Below are 18,438 nucleotides of genomic sequence, written 5' to 3' on the forward strand. Positions count from 1 at the left end.
GTGTGTGTGTGTGTGTGTGTGTGTGTGTGTGTGAATAAATAAAACGATTATAACAGGGAGAGAGCGAGAACTAGGAAGAGAAAGACGGGGAGATGAACAGGAGATATAAAGAGGGAGAGAGAGTAAAATAAGCAAGACTGCTTTGGTTAGCACATTATTACTAGCCTGTTGCTTTGAACCCAGCAGGAGCTGCAGTGCACCTGTCTCGCACACCTGTTTAAGACAAAGCCACATGGGCTATTCAGTTGATGTATCATTCATTTGTTGCTCTTTTCCCTCCAACCATCCAGTCTGGTTCAAGTGGCAACAGCTGCCTCACCCGTCAGGCTCAGGTGGCTGTAGGGTTTAACATTTAACATAAATCAGTCTATTTAGTTACACAACAACACCCACACGGAGTGATGCAATGCTATCGTTGAGTGATGATAGTTGGCTGACCTGCCAACCACCAACTGGCAGCCATTAACCTTTCACCCTGGTGTGTAATAGTATCAGCCTCAAAACATCAGTTGAACAGGTTTACACTTTGATGATGTCGACAGACACACACACACACACACACACACACACACACACACACACACACACACACACACACACGGAATTGGATGACCTCAATAATATGCAACTAATAATATCAATCTTCTCGTCTCGATGCTGACGTTGCCAACAGAGCAATCAACTCTAGATGGTTCTTTGTCAGTAGTTAAATGCTTACAAATGCAGGACAAATTGCATTTCAGTTACCTGTTGGTACAAACACTTGAGATGACGCCCTGCTTATTTCCTGGTTTAGAACCTTTTTGACAATGTGATGTGGTGTTTTGCTCATTTCACTGTCATGCTCTGCCAAGTTCCAACCTGACTTGAAAGTTCCTACTCAGCATTATGTTTTCTGATTCTTTTTTGCTTCGGTGTACAACTGAACATCATGTTTGTTGTGGTCCAATTAGTGTTGGGAGAGAGTCGCCTACTACTCTCCCCTTTTTACGCTTTCAACAACACAGTCCTTGTTTCTGTAGCGAAGTTGGGACAGTTTAGATGTGTGTTGAGAAGGGTAGCTGTATACTGTCATTACCTGTCTTTAAATCAGTACTGACTACCTCCGTGAGGTTGTCCTGAGATTTAGAGTATAATGCTTCATTACATCTCTGCCTCTCTCTCTCTTTCACTGAATGTTTTCTCTCTACTTTATTCATTGTCTTGTTGTATTGTTTCCTATAGAGAAGTTGTTTGGAGAGTTCCTGAGCTGGGACCTAGAGGAGGCTGTGTCTCAGCTGCCTCTGAAGCCAGGCCAGTCTGTCACCCTCACTGTTAACGTCAAAGTCAGACTGGACTTCTCTGGAGGAGAGAACCTGCTGCAGGACCTCAACGACGGTGAGTGGTTGAAATTCCAGGCGAGCCACAAAGGTCTCCCAATCAAAATGATCCAGGCAGTCTGCGACCAACGTTGTCAATAGAACCTAAACTCTTTTAGGCAGGAGACAACAGACATGGATTACCAGCACCCCCACACTCAACAACAGTGATGTTCCCAATATAGCACAATTCTATTGGTCGATTTTGGGTTTTGCCTTTCTGGAAAGCATTGGGTTCCCAGCTCCATGGCCCCATAGCACTGGTTAAACATGTACTGGATGCAGAGTTGAGTCTGTGTTTACTGCCCTACCTAGTAGCTGAGTGTTCCAGAGAGGTGTTGCGACTGAGGTTCGTTATCTCATCGAACATTTATCAGACATAACCATGCAAACAGCGGACTTCAGCCCTAACTCCTCTCAACTTTATTTATCTGCCTCCCTCTCTTCCTCTCTCATGTCCTTTCTCTGTCTCCCTCTCTCTCTCTACTCTTTCTCCTATGTGATGTGCTCCTGCATACATGAGAAGAAACCAGAGGAGAATAGAACTGAACTGACGTGTTTAACTCAGCGGCCCCTGCCTCACTCACTCGCTCTCTCCCTCTCTCGCTCTCTCTCTCGCTCTCTCTGTCTGCCCCTGCCCCTCTCTATCTTCATGAGGTTATTTAACAGATACTCTTTAAAGTTTTAATTAGCGTAGCAGTAATCATGGCCCCTGAATGACACAGATAAGGCAAACAGGGCTTCCTTAAACAACAAACCCCTGAAACCCTTGTGTATTTTGTTGGTGACATTCTGGACCGACGCTATGTTCTGCTGTAACTGACAGGATCTTATCTTCTACTCCCAAGTCCTAATATGCAGTTATTTCTCAGTAATGCATTAATACGGTTACTGCTGAGGCTTATCGGCGTTATTATTGTTTAGCACATTTTAGTGGTGCTCGGAGCTGTGGGTTGATTTGAGTATTGCACCTTCACTAATTCAAGTTGGAAATGTTGACACTTTGACAAACAGGGTGCTGCATGCTAATATGCCTGATGAGGTCTGGAATTACATTGAATTTGAATTCACTGCAAACTATTGGAAGAACAATGTGGCATAATATGTCTTAAAGACGTAATTTTCGGGTTATATTAATGTAATTCACTGGTCTTGTGGTTGAAAAGACTTCATAGACACCACATTACAACCAAACGGTCTCTGTTGCAACCAGGTAAATCTAACTGTTTTCATGACAACATCAGGGCGTCTTGGGAAAGACCTCATACTGTAATAGGCTAAATATCTTCTTCCTTTCGTCCTCATGTGATAACACCTCAGAAATGGTTTTGAGGCATTCAGTGCTGTTTCCATTAATATTGACCCCATCCAGCCTGAAGGTGCATGTATAAAGCAGACTCTTGGCCCCGTGTGGGAATTAAATGGATCCTTCACCACTGAGCTGCATGTTTGGCGTGGGGATAAGCATCAACCGCTAGCGGCTCTCTCCCTCCCGCCGTCTCTCTCCCCCTGTCCCTACCTCTCTCTCCCACCCTCCCTCTCTCCCACCCTCCCTCTACCCCCTCTTTGTAGGAGAATTAATGGCAGCTCGCGGCATGCATAGTGTGTCAGAAGCATTCTGATCTGAAATACTCTATCTTTCTCGCGTGCGCGAGACTCTCTCTCACTCTCTCACGCTCTCTTTCTCGTCAAATAAAATAAAATAAAAAGGTTTTTCTCACTTGCGCCGAATACAACAGGTGTAGACCTTACAGTGAAATGCTTACTCACAAGCCCTTAACCAACAATGAAGATTTAAGAAAAATACCTAAATGCAAGTAGTCTGGGTAGCCATTTGATTAGATGTTCAGTAGTCTTATGGCTTGGGGGTAGAAGCTGTTAAGAAAGCCTCTTGGACCTAGACTTGGCGCTCCGGTCTCGCTCTCTCTCTCTCTGTCTCTTTCTGTCTGCATTGATGGGATATATGTTGTATCTGTCCATCGGCTCATATGAGAGAGGCACACCATTCTGATTGTCATACTATACAAAGCACTTGAAATAATTCCTTAAACTGTTTGAGGTTTGAGATCGGTGTTTGTAACTGATTTGCAGAAAAATCTGACTATGCTTGGGGTATATACCGTGTACTGGGGTATTCGGAAATAACCATGGGATGGTTTTTCAGTACCTTTTAAAACAATTTCATAGAAGTTTTTCAATACATTTTAATATTGTAGCTACTTATATAGTAAATACCTGCAATCAACTTGTGCAATACGAGATAAAGCAGATTTGTTCTTCATTTCATCTGTCACATTAGTTTAAATTATGAAGCTTATGTAACAGTTTAGCTTCCGTCCCTCTCCTCACCCCTACCTGGGCTTGAACCAGGGACCCTCTGCACACATCAACAACCCACGAAGCATCGTTACCCATCACGCCACAAAAGCCGCGGCCCTTGCAGAGCAAGAGGAACAACTACTTCAGGTCTCAGAGCGAGTGACGTCACCGATTGAAACGCTATTAGCGCGCACCACCGCTAACTAGCTAGCCATTTCACAACGGTTACACTTACCGTAGTTCCCAAGAACAGTTGAGTCATAGCACGAGGAGAGAAAGCGGGAGTAGGTGAGTCCAGGTGTGTATTAACAGGGGTCGTGTTTTAAATTGAAAGTCAACAGTGGTTTGTTTGTTTCAATACAGTAATCAGGGATGTGCAACTATAGTTTTCCTTCACAGAAAATACATTAGTGCAACACATTCAGCAAACATTAGCTTCATTTCCATCATGTGACAACAGAAGTGCAACGCTATTTGGCTAGCAGCCACACAAGTCAATGATCTTACAATGAAACAGCAAGGTCTTTCTCACAAAAACAATGCATGGCCTTCATATGTCTAATGTTTAACATAGAAAGGAAGAACGGAGCCAGCTACATTTCCTGATGTTTTGCTTAAACTTTATTTATTTCTTTAAAAAAGAGAATAATTTCACCTTTATTTAACCAGGTAAGTTAGTTGAGAACAAGTTCTCATTTACAACTGCGACCTGGCCAAGATAAAGCAAAGCAGTGCGACAGAAACAACAACACAGAGTTACACATGGAATAAACAAGCGTACATTCAATAACACAATAGAAAAATAAAGTCTATATACAGTGTGTTCAAATGGCGTGAGGAGGTAAGGCAATAAATAGGCCATAGTAGCGAAGTAATTACAATATAGCAAATTAACACTGGAGTGATAGATGTGCAGATGATGATGTGCAAGTAGAGATACTGGTGTGCAAAAGAGCAGAAAAGTAAATATAAACAATATGGGGATGCGGTAGGTAGATTGGATGGGCTATTTACAGATGGGCTGTGTACAGCTGCAGCGATCAGTTAGCTGCTCAGATAGCTGATGTTTAAAGTTAGTGAGGGAAATATAAGTCTCCAGCTTCAGTGATTTTTGCAATTCGTTCCAGTCATTGACAGCAGAGAACTGGAAGGAAAGGCGGCCAAAGAGGTGTTAGCTTTCGGGATGACCAGTGAGATATACCTGCTGGAGCGCGTGCTACGGGTGGGAGTTGTTATCGTGACCAGTGAGCTGAGATAAGGTGGAGCTTTACCTAGCATAGACTTATAGATGACCTGGAGCCAGTGGGTCTGGCGACGAATAGGTAGCCAGCCCACGAGAGCGTACAGGTCGCAGTGGTGGGTGGTATATGGGGCTTTGGTGATAAAACAGATGGCACAGTGATAGACTGCATCCAGCATCCTGCATCCATTGCTGAGTAGAGTGTTGGAGGCTATTTTGTAAATTACATCGCCGAAGTCGAGGATCGGTAAGATAGTCAGTTTTACAAGGGTTAGTTTGGCGGCGTGAGTAAAGGAGGCTTTGTTGCGAAATAGGAAGCCGATTCTGGATTTAATTTTGGATTGGAGATGTTTAATATGAGTCTGGAAGGAGAGTTTACAGTCTAGCCAGACACATAGGTATTTGTAGTTGTCCACATATTCTAAGTCAGAACCGTCCAGAGTAGTGATCCAGAGTACAGATCTAGCTTTTTATCGGAGAAAAGTAGGCTACACCGAAAAGTAGCGGAGAAATTACCTTTTTGTGAATTCTTATCCGAGTGGAGAAGTGCAAATGAAGCACAACATTTCTCTGATGCCGAGCAGAAATTACAATAAGAAGCATTTTAGACCTGCATTTATAAAATGCAGCGAAATATTCTGCGTTAACACGACCCTAAGTTTAACTTGCTAGTTATCTAACTAAGCGGCTGAATTAATAAGCTGACGGGACATCATATTGTGTTAGCTTTCTGCCATGTTTGAGAGGTCAGAGCCCTTTGGAAGAGTTATTGATTTTGATTTCTTTGAGTTTTTTCTCCTCTCCGTTATTGGCCCGTCTGCTCCTCCCCTGTCTTCTCCTGAGCAGAGCAGGCAGGCCTGTTGCCTTAGCGAATCCAGACTCCACACAGACACAACGTGTACACATGCTACTCCAAAGCCAGTACTGTTCTTCCTTCAGACAAGCATGCATCAAAACTTTGTTCATTTGCACAATGTCTCTCGTTCACATTCACTTGTAAATAATAACATAAATAAAAAATAACATTAAAAAGGGACAACTTTATGAACTGGATGGCCTGTCTTTGCAGTTTGTTTATTTTCATTTGTGCTCGCTAGCATATTTATGAAATTCACTATTACTTGTGATAATTTTGTTAACATTCTGTTAAGAGACGTCCAATGGTCTTTTTTGCTCTTTTTTTGGCTCCTCTTGTGTACTAAGCTCCCCTTGTGTACTAATACTGTAAAAGCCGGTATGAGAGCAGGACAGTATGACGATATGAAGATCTGCATACTGCCCAACCCTATAAAACCGACTACAATAGTGTTGATTATTTGAATGATGGATGGAGTGGAGGGATTCTTCTCCCCTCCACCTCTCACTGCTCCAAACCTTGATATACACTGAGTGTACAAAACATTAGAAACTCCTAATATTGAGTTGCACCCCCTTGTGCCATCAAAACAGCCTCAATTTGTCCGTGCATGGACTCTACAAGGTGTCAGGAATTCCACAGGGATACTGGCCCATGTTGACTCCAATGCTTCCTATAGTTGTGTCAAGTTGGCTGGATGTTCTTTGGGTGGTGGACCATTCTTGATACACACGGGAAACTGTTGAGCGTGAAATACCAAGCAGCGTTGCAGTTCTTGACATAAACCGGTGCGCCTGGCAGCTACTACCATACCCTGTTCAAAGGCACTTAAATATTTTGTCTTGCCCATTCACCCTCTGAATGGCACGCAAACACAATCTATGTCTCAATTGTCTCGATGCTTAAAAATCCTTCTTTAACCTGACTCCTCCCCTTTATCCACACTGATTGAAGCAGATTTAACAAGGGACCTGGTCAGTCTATGTCATGGAAAGAGCATGTTTGTACACTCAGTGTATGTAGTCCATAGTACATATGGAGGTACTCCAAACATAACTGATCTCAAAAATCTATTCTATCACCCATGTACTGTAGGCAAGGTGTAGGAAGACTGCTGGCTCACCTACTTTCCAGACCACAAACCTGCAAAGGACCGCTTTACCCTCGGCCGTCCCATCTAACTGCTTCCCTCCCTCCTCTTAGAGAGAGAGACACCATGTCCTCAGCACTTACACTAATATTTTGTAAAGAACATGAGAAGAACAAGATGTCATTTCCTCTGTTCTTGGTTTGAAAAGAAAGAGAGGAAAGGGGCTGATAAGAGAGAAGGGGTCCATGTAACCAAACTAAATGACCATCGCCCCGTAGCACTCACATCTGTCATCATAGTTAAGGATCATATCACCTTTACCTTACCTGACACCCTAGACCCACTTCAATTTGCATACCGCCCCAATAGATCTACAGGCAATGCAATCGCCATCGCACTGCACACTGCCCTATCCCATCTGGACAAGAGGAATACCTATGTAAGAATGCTGTTCATTGACTATAGCTCAGCCTTCAACACCATAGTACCCTCCAAGCTCATCATAAAGCTCGGACTCTGGGTCTGAACCCGCCCTGTGCAACTAGGTCCTGGACTTCCTGACGGGCCGCCCCCCAGGTGGTTAAGGTAGGAAACAACATCTCCACTTCGCTAATCTTCAACACAGGGACCCAACAAGGGTGCATGCTCAGCCCCCTCCTGTACTCCCTGTTCACCCATGACTGTGTGGCCAGGCCGCCACAAACTCAATCATCAACTTTGCAGACAACACAACGGTAGTAGGCCTGATTACCAACAATGACGAGACAGCCTATAGGGAGAAAGGTGAGGGCCCTGCAGGAGCCCTCAACAGGCTCTAAAGAGGGTGGTGCAGCCTGTTCACCCCGCTACCATCCAGAAGGTGAGGTAAGTACAGGTGCATCAAAGATGGGACCGATAGACTGAAAAACAGCTTCTATTTCAAGGCCATCAGACTGTTAAATAGCCATCACTAGCCGACTACCACCCGGTTACTCAACCCTGCTGCCATATAGACATGGAATCACTGGTCACTTTAATAATGTTTACATACTGCTTTACTCATTTCCTATGTATATACTGTATTCTATTCTACTGTATTTTAGTCAGTGCCACTCCGACATTGCTCGTCCTAATATTTATGTATTTCATAATTACATTATTTTTGCTTTTAGCTTTCTGTGTATTGTTGTGAATTATTAGATACTACTCCACTGTTGAAGCTAGAAACGTAAGCATTTCGAAACACCCGCAATAACATCTGCTAAATATGTGACCAATAAAATATGAATTTGATTTGATGAGACAGATAAAGCCATTGAGAACAGGGGGTTGCAGAGGAGCCGAGTGGTTCATTCATTGATTCATACCTAGACCAGTTTATCCCTCTCATTGAGTCCAGAGGGGTACTACAAAGCAGGATCAATGAGTTAGCCAGCTAACTTTGATAAGCGGCAGGCGGCAGGTAGCCTAGTGGTACCCTAGTGATGGGCGGCAGGTAGCCTAGTGGTACCCTAGTGATGGGCGGCAGGTAGCCTAGTGGTTAGAGCGTTGGACTTGAATCCCCGAGCTGACAAGGTAAAAAGCTGTCGTTCTGCCCCTGAACAAGGCAGTTAACCCACTGTTCCTAGGTAGTCATTGAAAATAAGAATTTGATCTTAACTGACTTGCCTAGTTAAATAAACGTTCAATAAATAAAAAAAATACAATAAATCGTACGTATAAGCTGGAAGTAGAAGCCTAAGTGTTGTTGTCCGTTAGTTTACTCCAATTAGGGGAGGGGGTAGGGGAAAATAATAAAGGAACATTTAAAATAAAATATACAGTACCAGTCAAATGTTTGGACTCACCTACTCATTCCAGGGTTTTTCTTTATTTTTACCCAACTTTTCTACATTGTAGAATCATAGTGAATATATCAGAACTATGAAATAACACATATGGAATCATGTAGTAACCAAGAAAGTGTTAAACTAATCCATTTATATTTGAGATTCTTCAAAGTAGCACACTCTTGGCATTCTCTCAACCAGCTTCATGAGGTAGTCACCTGGAATGCATTTCAATTAACAGGTGTGCCTTGTTAAAAGTTCATGTGTGGATTTTATTTACTCAATGTGTTTGAGCCAATCAGTTGTGTTGTGACAAGGTAGGGGTGTTATACAGAAGATAGCCCTATTTGGTAAAAGTCCATATTATGGCAAGAACATCTCTTATGAGGACTGCCATAGTTACCTCTGCTGCAGAGGATAACTTCATTAGAGTTACCAGCTGCAGAAATTGCAGCCCAAATAAATGCTTCACAGAGTTCAAGTAACAGACACATCTCAGCATCAACTGTTCAGAGGAGACTGCGTGAATCAGGCCTTCATGGTCGAATTGCTGCAAAGAAACCACTACTAAAGGACACCAATAATAATAAGAGACTTGCTTGGGCCAAGAAACACGAGCAATGGACATTATACTGGTCAAAATCTGTCCTTTGGTCTGATGAGTCTTTGAGATTTTTGGTTTCCAACTGCCGTGTCTTTGTGAGACACAGAGTAAGTAAACTGATGATCTCCGCATGTGTGGTTCCCACCGTGAAGCATGGAGGAGGAGGTGTGATGGTGTGGAGGTGCTTTGCTGGTGACACTGTCAGTGATTTATTTAGAATTCAAGGCACACTTAACCAGCATGGCTACCACAGCATTCTGCTGCGATACGCCATCCCATCTGGTTTGCGTTTAGTGGGACTATCATTTCTTTTCAACAGGACAATGACCCAACACTCCTCCAGTGTGTGTAAGGGCTATTTGACCAAGGAGGAGAGTGATGGAGTGCTGCATCAGATGACCTGGCCTCCACAATCACCCGACCTCAACCCAATTGAGATGGTTTGGACCACAGAGTGAAGGAAAAGCAGCCAGCAAGTGCTCAGCATATGTGGGAAAAGACTGCTGGAAAAAGACTGTTGGAAAAGCATTCCAGGTGAAGCTGGTTGAGAGAATGCCAAGAGTGTGCAAAGCTGTCATCAAGGCAAAGGGTGGCTACTTTGAAGAATCTCAAATATAAAATATTTTTTTATTTGTTTAACACTTCCTCATGATTCCATATGTGTTATTTCATAGTTTTGATGTCTTCACTATTATTCTACAATTGAGAAAATAGTAAAAATGTATAAAAACCCTTGAATGAGTAGGTGTGTCCAAACTTTTGACTGGAAATGATGCAGACAATTACATTGATGGAAGCTACAATCTATTTGCAATATTAAAACTGATCTACCCCCTAAAAAAAAATGTGGCTTCACCAATACTGCCATACCAAGCAGTAACTGCTCATTTGATCGAAAATTTGTTAATGTCATTGTTGCAACAGAAAATACCTGCTTAATCATGTGGACAAGTATCCTGCCTCTATTGTATCTATTGTGTTTTGGAGAAAATGGGGTCTTGTTAGCAGTAACTACATAAAGTTACTGTGAAACCAAGGTAAATGAAATACATTTTTCTCAGTTCCACGCTATGGGCAGTTACTGCCTTTTTGCTTGGTAGGGCAGAATGGAGCATTCCATTAGTTCTCCTAAACCTGCGTTTACCACAGACCTTCATTTCTGTGTTTATCCCCAAAAAACATTAATTTCCCTATAGGCTTTGGCCATTTAGCCATGGCAGAGTTAATGCCTACAAAAAAAGATGCCATTACTATTGCTCTCTCTTCCTCTATAATTTAGAAGACACCGTTGCGCAAACAACATACTGATTTAGGCCTACATCAGCACTGGTATCAGGCTGTAGAAGAGGGAGAGAGACGACTGAAGTAGCGAACTGAGTAAACTATAACAAGTGATACGCCGCTCCGGCACGTGTAATGTCACGTTTAAGCCAAACATTGAAATGCTGTTATAGAAGGTCAAGTGAAAACCTAAACGGGTCCGTGCATTAATACTGGTATATTGTAAAATACGGTATACAGCCCTACTTGGTGATAAGCATTAACAGCTAGCGTCTCTCGCTCTTTCTCTCTCCCCTCTCGCACTCGCTCTGCATTGATATGATATATTTTGTGTGTCCATCAGCTCGTTTGAGAGTGATACTCTTTCGTCTGTTTCTCATACCGTAAAATGTACTTGAAATAATTCCTTGAAGTTTGAGATCGGTATTTGGAACTGATTTGCAGATAAAACGACTAAAATATTGGTGATTATTTGAATGATGGATGGATTGGAGTGATCCTTCTCCTCCCACTCCTCACTGCTCCAAACCTTGATACAGTATATGTAAAGTCAAATAAACTAGCCCCTGAGTGTATAAAGAACGTGAGAAGTCCTCATGTCACATTGATTGGCTCCAATCTATGTCTACGTGACCTTGCAAATCAACCCTTCATTTTTGGGCCCGGCTCAGGCACAATATGTAATTTCCTTTGTTCTTGGTTTGAAAGAAAGAGAGGAAGCGGCTGATGAGAGAGGAGTGGCCAATGAGACAGAGCCATTGAGAACATTGTGTTTCAGAGGAGCCGAGACAACACGCACAAACACATTGACACACCGACCGGGACGGGCTGAAGACATAACATAACTCAGTGTCTGATGGGATTGATGTCATCACACATAGACTAATGGGTTGTAGCTTACAGCAGACATGATTGGTTTCGATGGTGTGAGCACCATACTAAATTACAGCGTGTCTGGGCCTGGTCTGCTTTTAATGCTGCTGTTCTCTTTGTGTGTGTGTGTATTTTATGTTATGTAAGCTCAGTTGGTAAGAGCGTGGCACTAGGAATATCATGGTTGTGGGTAGGACTGTGATGATTATGGAATTTTGAGAGACTATTCATTGTCATGCAAATAGGGCGTTGGGCCACCACGAGCCAGAAGAGCTTCAATGCACCTTGGCATAGATTCGCCAAGTGTCTGAAACTCTATTGAAAGGATGTGACACTATTCTTCCACAAGAATTTCCATAATTTGGTGTTTTGTTGATGCCGGTGGAAAATGCTAAGGCGCCGCTCCAGAATCTCCCATAAGTGTTCAATTGGGTTGAGATCTGGTGACTGAGACGGCCATGGCATATGGTTTACCTCATTTTAATGCTCATCAAACCATTCAGAGACCACTCATGGGGAATGGGGGCATTGTCATCCAATGGGGGCATAGCCATGGTAGCCAAAATAATGCCCTGCCAAGCATTTTCATACATGACCCATGATGGAATGTTAATTGCTTAATTAACTCAGAAACTACACCTGTGTGGAAGCACCTGCTTTCAATATACTTTGTATCTGTAATTTACTCGTGTTTCCATTATTTTGGCAGTTACCTGTACATAGCATTGTCCCACCAACATATTTTTCTGCATAACATCCTATCGCATGATTTTCTTCCCAACAGCCAAATTAGCAGAATAATACATTACTCTGCAGCAGATATAAAATCACACCCCTTGACAGGGCTCCAGACTAACATTTTCACCAGCCCATGATTTGGTAGTACAATTTTTTCCCCGCTGAGTCACGCAATAGAATACATTTGTTATCATTCACCTTCTAAAGTAGTTTGCTGTGCTTTAGACTGTTTAATAGACTACTGAGATGGTAGGCTTCAAGAAGTAAGAAGTTTCATCTAACATGTCCAAGCAGGAATGCATGGTTCAAGATATGTTGATGTGCAACCTAATCCAGTGATTGTCATGAATTGTGAGTTGACAATAGACTATTGTTGTTATATTTTAACGGTGTTCCATAGTAATCATTAGTCCAACAGTTGCAAATGATAGTTTCTATTGGACAAATTAAGGTATGTGCATCACTGTTTCCTTCCGTTTAAGAAAGGTTTTTAAACAGAATTGGCGGAATGAATGTACGCCTGATCACATGTAAACAAAGTTCACTTTTAAAGCAGCCATCTTGTATTTCTTCTTGCATCTATGCACTCTCCTCCTCTCACCTTTTCCCTTCGCTTGTGGAATTCAGCTGTATGTGACCAGGCGAAAAAACCTTTCCAAGCCAAACCACATCATAACCGCTACACACAGCCTACATCGATGTCACCATATTTGTTAAAGTAACGTCATAGTCAACATAGCTAATAGAACTAACATGTTAGTAAACCTGCTACAATCATGCAGTACAGTGTACTGTCAGTAAGCAGTTTAGCAGATACACTGGCGGTCCCCGGTGGCAATAAATTGGTAAAACCAAAAGCTTACCTTGACTTGGAAGAGTTCCGGTGTTGTGTTGGATAGTCATAGCCAGCTAGCTGACATAGCATCCCTCTGTTTGAGCCGGTGTTTGAGTAGGCTAAACTATCTAGCGGCATTTTCTAGCGATAATAAAGTTTTTTTTTAATGATGAAATATCGCTCTCACTTCTTTCAATTTTGAAGAAATTAATTTGTTCAAAGCTGTTCAACAATTGTCTTTCTCTCTTTTTGAGTCAACTACTCACCTCATTTTATGCACTGCAGTGCAAGCTATCTGTAGTTTATGATTTCAGTACTAGATTAATTATCTGATCTTTTGATTGGTTGGACAACATGTCAGTTCATGCTGCAAGAGCTCTGATAGGTTGGAGGACGTCCTCCGGAAGTTGTCATAATTACTGTATAAGTCTATTGAAGGGGGTGAGAACCATGAGTCTCCCAGGTTTTGTATTGAAGTCAATGTACCCAGAGGAGAACAGAAGCTAGCTGTCCTCTGGCTACACCATGGTGCTACCCTACTGAGTGCTGTTGAGGCTACTGTAGACATTCATTGCAAAACTGTGTGTTTTAATCAATTATTTGGTGACGTGAATATATTTAGTATAGTTTTATCTAAAAAGGATAACTCTTTAAATGTCTCATTTAAATAAATAAAAATTCACTGAGGATGGTCCTCCCCTTCCTCCTCTGAGGAGCCTCCACTGAGCATGTTACTGTACAACCACTGTGTTCCAATTTAGGCGTTTATCAGTGCCATTTTCAACCCGTATAAGGGTATGAGTGTAAAAGGTTACAACTTCTTTTTTTTACCATAATGGACGGTTACGCGATTCTACAATAATTTTGCTAGCCCTAGTTGTGGGTTCAATTCCCACAGGGATCACATTCCCTTTCTTAAAATGTATGGAACATGTATGCAATCACTCTACTAATTGGCTTTGTGTGTGTTGGCTGAAGTATCTAGCCAGTGCTCTAGTCGTCCTCTCCATCTCAATAAGAGCTATTGAGTAGGGTCTGGTCGTCCTAGGGAGGCGGGGAGAAGGTAAAAGCAGTGCGGAGCAGACAGCGTAAACACATTAGCCCATGGATGGTAAAATCTCAGCGTACAACAACATCATTAAAGGGAATTAAAACAGCCAGGGAGATGCATTTAGAAAAGCCGGCACAATTACAACGGGACAGGGTGCTGAGGCTGTGTTATAACCTTCTCGTTGCTCCGCTCGCAGTGATCCCAATGTACCGCAGCTAGAATATCTGTCAGTCAACGGGCTTCTCCGCAGATGTCATTCCGTTTTGGAGTGGAGGGAGTTGCGATTTGTCCTTGCTCGGCAGAGTAGGCCTATTCAGGTAATCACATTACCTTAGGGATATGATTACAGAATATGCAGAAGATTGACAGACTGCATTTATTTGAGGGAAAATAAACAAATATTTTCTTCAGATGTACCTAGATATGACTGTGTGTGAGGTATTCGGAGTGAATTGTCTTATTTATTATATGAAGATCAGTTCCACAATTGACTGACTCCCCACTATTACGAAGCTTTTATACGTCATTGTAATGTGTTAATCTTTTCAGTTCTGGAAGCAGGAACCATTGAGACAGCAGCTCAATGAGTCTGTTCTATTCAGCCCAGTGTGTCGACTGAATGGACCTTCATTTCAAGGGACCAATTCTTATATTGACTGAATCAGCAGAGTGCAGCGGCTGTTTAAAGTGCTATTGAAACCTGACATTTGAACTGAAATATATTTTGGTCAGTCCTATGAACCCCATTATGGACTTAATTGACCAATTATTTATTGAAAATAAATCTCTTTCATAATTGTTGGACATTGATACTTTTTCACCGCTTATTTCATAAAACTTATCTATGTCTATGTGAATATCTTTGCACATTTCTTTCTGTCAAAAATATTTGATTCCCAACTTAAGAGTAACCGAAAGGTTGCAAGATCGAAAACCCGAGCTGAAGGTAAAAATCTGTCGTTCTGCCCCTGAACAAGGCAGTGTTCCTAGGCCGTCATTGAAAATAAGAATTTGTTGTTATATGACTTGCCTAGTTTAATAAAGGTAAAATAAATACAACACATCCAGCCCAAAGCAGGAAGTTTAAAAAAGACTTTCTTGTCGTCAAAGTACCTGAGCATGTCTTTAACAGTCATAAGCCATACATAATACATTCGTAAGCAGTACATAAGCATTCGTAGATGTAAAATGACAATAAGATGGATGATGGAAGATATGTTGTTCACTTTGTCACCTCACAAGATAAATGTGATGAGGACCATCTCACAGCATTATGAGCAGGGTACTGCTGAAGGTAAGGGAGTGTGAGGGATTGATTGTAAAATAACTTCTTTATTTGCTCTGTCTGTCTGGATGATGTGGTTCTGTCTGTAATGCTGTATTTAGTATGACTCAAATGGCTGTGAGTAATGATGGCAATAATTTGTTCAGATCCTGCATTACCTCACTCTTATTCCCTCTCTCTTCTCTCCCTCTCATCTCTTTCTCTTCTGATCTCTTTCTTGCTCTTATTCTCTCTCTCTCCCTGTTTCTCCATCTCTCTCCATTTCTCCTTCTTCTGCTCTCTCTCCCTCCATCTGAAAGAGACTGCCTGCGTCCTTGTAATTTGGATGTTTGATGTCGTAATAATGACAGCAGAAAGTGTGGGCTTTTGAAAAGAGCCACTATTATTTACCCGTCTTATTTTCTCTCCGTCTCGCATTATCTGTCAGTCTCACCTGGGCTGGGTTACTTGTGAATCATATAGCTCCTAAAATAATACCAGCCGAGGAATTGGGTATTCTTCTCTCTGTCCCGCCCCTCTCTCCTACTCTGAGACGCCTTGTGAATACTCTCTCTTTCTCTCTCTCTCTCTCGTTGTGTAGGGAGGAAATTGTCTGTCTACGTGATGCTTCTAATAAACCAATGTATGTTAATGGGGGTCAAAGGTCCTTTGCTAGCTACTCCCAGATTCGACCTCTCTGCCCAGATGTTCAGGTGTTGTCTCTCTCTCACTCCACGGAGCAGAATGGGACTTTGTTGCCTTGTATTTTACAGCCTTATGTTCCTCTCCCCTCGAAAGGACATTGAAGAAGCGTTTCTGTTTGCAATGCAATCAGTCATAGGCTCCCTTTTACTACAATAGCCTTGACTCACCTTCCAGGAAAAGCACAAGTGTGTGTAGAGCCAAAAGGTGGCATTGCAGAGATTCACATTACCTCATCTCTTGTGGAAGACTTTGTTGATGTTGATTTTCAGTATATCATTCTGTATTAGATCAATTCACTGTCACTAATATAATCTGTAGTGATTTATAGTCGCAGACTCTCACTAGGCAGATGGAGAGATAGATTGAGAGAGAAAGAGGCAGGGATAGACGGAGGGTGATGTTGAGTGATGTCGTCTTCAATCTCTCCGCCCGTTATGCACTCTCTGTCTCTCTCTGTTTGTCTCTTTATCTCTGTCTCTCTCCTGCCCTCGCTCTCTATCAGGATTAGACATGAAGATGTATTTGTGTCTGGAAACAGGCTGTAGGCCTTAATGGAGGCACTAGTCAATAAAGATACTGTTTATCAGTGTTCTCTCTTCCTCTTTCCATCCACCTCCCTCTGTCTGGATGCATATCTAATCTGTTTCTGTGAGTAGGATATAGAAAATGACAAAGCAACAATGCTGACTGACTGACACTGTGTCAGCTGTAGTGGTTCTAGGCTCATATTCACAAAGCATCTCAGATGTGCCCTGTCCATGTAATCTCATTCATTATAATCTAAATGGCTAAACTGATCTGAGATCAGCAGTTCTACTCTGGGAGGCTTTATGGAAATGGACCTGGGCCCAGATTCACAAAACCTTCTTAAGAAAACATTTCTTCTTAACTACAATGTTTTCCTTAACTATAGACTTAAGAAGAAAGTTAAGCGAAGTTGCTATTCCTCAAAATGATTCTTGGAAAATTTCTTACAGTATTTCCTGTTTCTCCTTAATAAGCAAATCATTAAGAAGAAATTATATTATTGAAAAAAAAAGTTTTGGGAAATTCCAAGATGGCTAAAACCTTGTCTTAATCTCAGGGCAGTGAGAGAAGAAACTCATGAAAGAAATTGAACATGTTTATTTCACTCACAAACTTAATCTGAAAGTTTCAGTATTGATTATTTTAAACCCAATTACACATTTTAGAACAGTAATCTCAGTAAGAAATATGCTAACATGATTGCCTTTGCTAGCTTGATAGCTAGCTAAAACAGTTGCTGAGCAACAAGAAGATATTTGAGAAGTTCGTAAGAAAATTATGAAATCTCAAGATATTGTTAAGGAACTGCTTATTTTTTTTTCTTAAGAAGCTTCCTAAGTTTTTGCGTCGGTGTTTTGTGATTCTGGGCCCTGGTTATCCGCTTGTGGAGTGCTAATCACAAATGCCAGCCATGTCAGTAGAATGTGTTGGAAAGCTTTGTACCAAAGAGGAATATGGAGTCAAAGCTGGCGGACTCTAACTGTTTGAACTTTTATTCCTACCATGTCGTTCCCATTTCTTTGTGTGTGTTGTGTTGTGGCCCAGATCTTTGCAGCAGCTAACCCAGTGATTCCCTTTGGAGACAAAGATGTTTCCACGAACGTCAGAGAAACTGTGTGCTCAGTGCCTACGTCACACTATGAGATGGTTTGTAGCATGGCTAGCTGAAAGTAGGAACCCTTCAGTACACATTAATACAGAAAGCTGATATGGCTGTTTGATGGTCCTCTGAAGCTCTGTGCAGGATTATGTTGTTTACTGCTCTGAACTCTGCATTAAAACCATATAAAAAAGGATAGGCCTGTGAGCTGCTGTTACATATTCTGCTCATAAAATGTATTTAAATGATCATGTCCTCATGTATGAAGAAGAGATGGGAGTTGCTCCTGATTCAACCAGGAAATACTTTGAGATTAGGGAAACTCTCTCACCCTAATATGTTTGTATGTGCGTTTTAACAACTGTCAATATAGTTAAATTATATTAAGTCTGGGGTTACTGTAGTTTTGTGTCTCCTGACTGGCTGATCGTCTCTGCTGCTGTTCCAGATGGGATCAGTGTGACAGGCCTTCCCATCTCCAGCCCCCTGAGACAAGTCCTCAAACCCCGGGCCGAGACCAAGCCCCTGGGCAGCGAGTCCAGCAAGACAGACTACAACCACGTCAAGGTAGGACTGACACCCCTCTCCTCTCATCTTCTCTAAACTAGGTTCTCTTTTATTACCACAGTGAGATTTCAGCAGGAACATTTCTCTACTTAATCATTTACGTGAGACTTTACTCATTTGCATTTCATGACTTCCGAAGGTTGTTTTATTTCCCTCCTTGTGTTGCTGTCTGTCTCTCAGCCCATTTTCTGATGCTGCAGATAGTTAACAAGCCTCGTGTTG

The 18,438-nt window shown here is 42.0% G+C and overlaps 1 protein-coding gene across 1 annotated transcript in view; it reads left to right on the top strand.

The window, feature by feature from the left end:
* Positions 1-18,438, top strand: part of LOC120041872 (trafficking protein particle complex subunit 9-like) — a gene marked incomplete at both ends in the record, with an annotated part of 124,542 nt that overhangs the window by 61,217 nt on the left and 44,887 nt on the right. Inside the window, 2 exons of the mRNA XM_038986739.1 lie at positions 1,225-1,377; positions 18,098-18,216. Of these exons, the coding sequence (XP_038842667.1) occupies positions 1,225-1,377; positions 18,098-18,216 (272 nt within the window). The remainder of the gene's footprint in view (positions 1-1,224; positions 1,378-18,097; positions 18,217-18,438) is intronic.

Source organism: Salvelinus namaycush, unplaced genomic scaffold (assembly GCF_016432855.1).
Source record: "Salvelinus namaycush isolate Seneca unplaced genomic scaffold, SaNama_1.0 Scaffold567, whole genome shotgun sequence".
NCBI classification, from domain to species: Eukaryota; Metazoa; Chordata; class Actinopteri; order Salmoniformes; family Salmonidae; genus Salvelinus; species Salvelinus namaycush.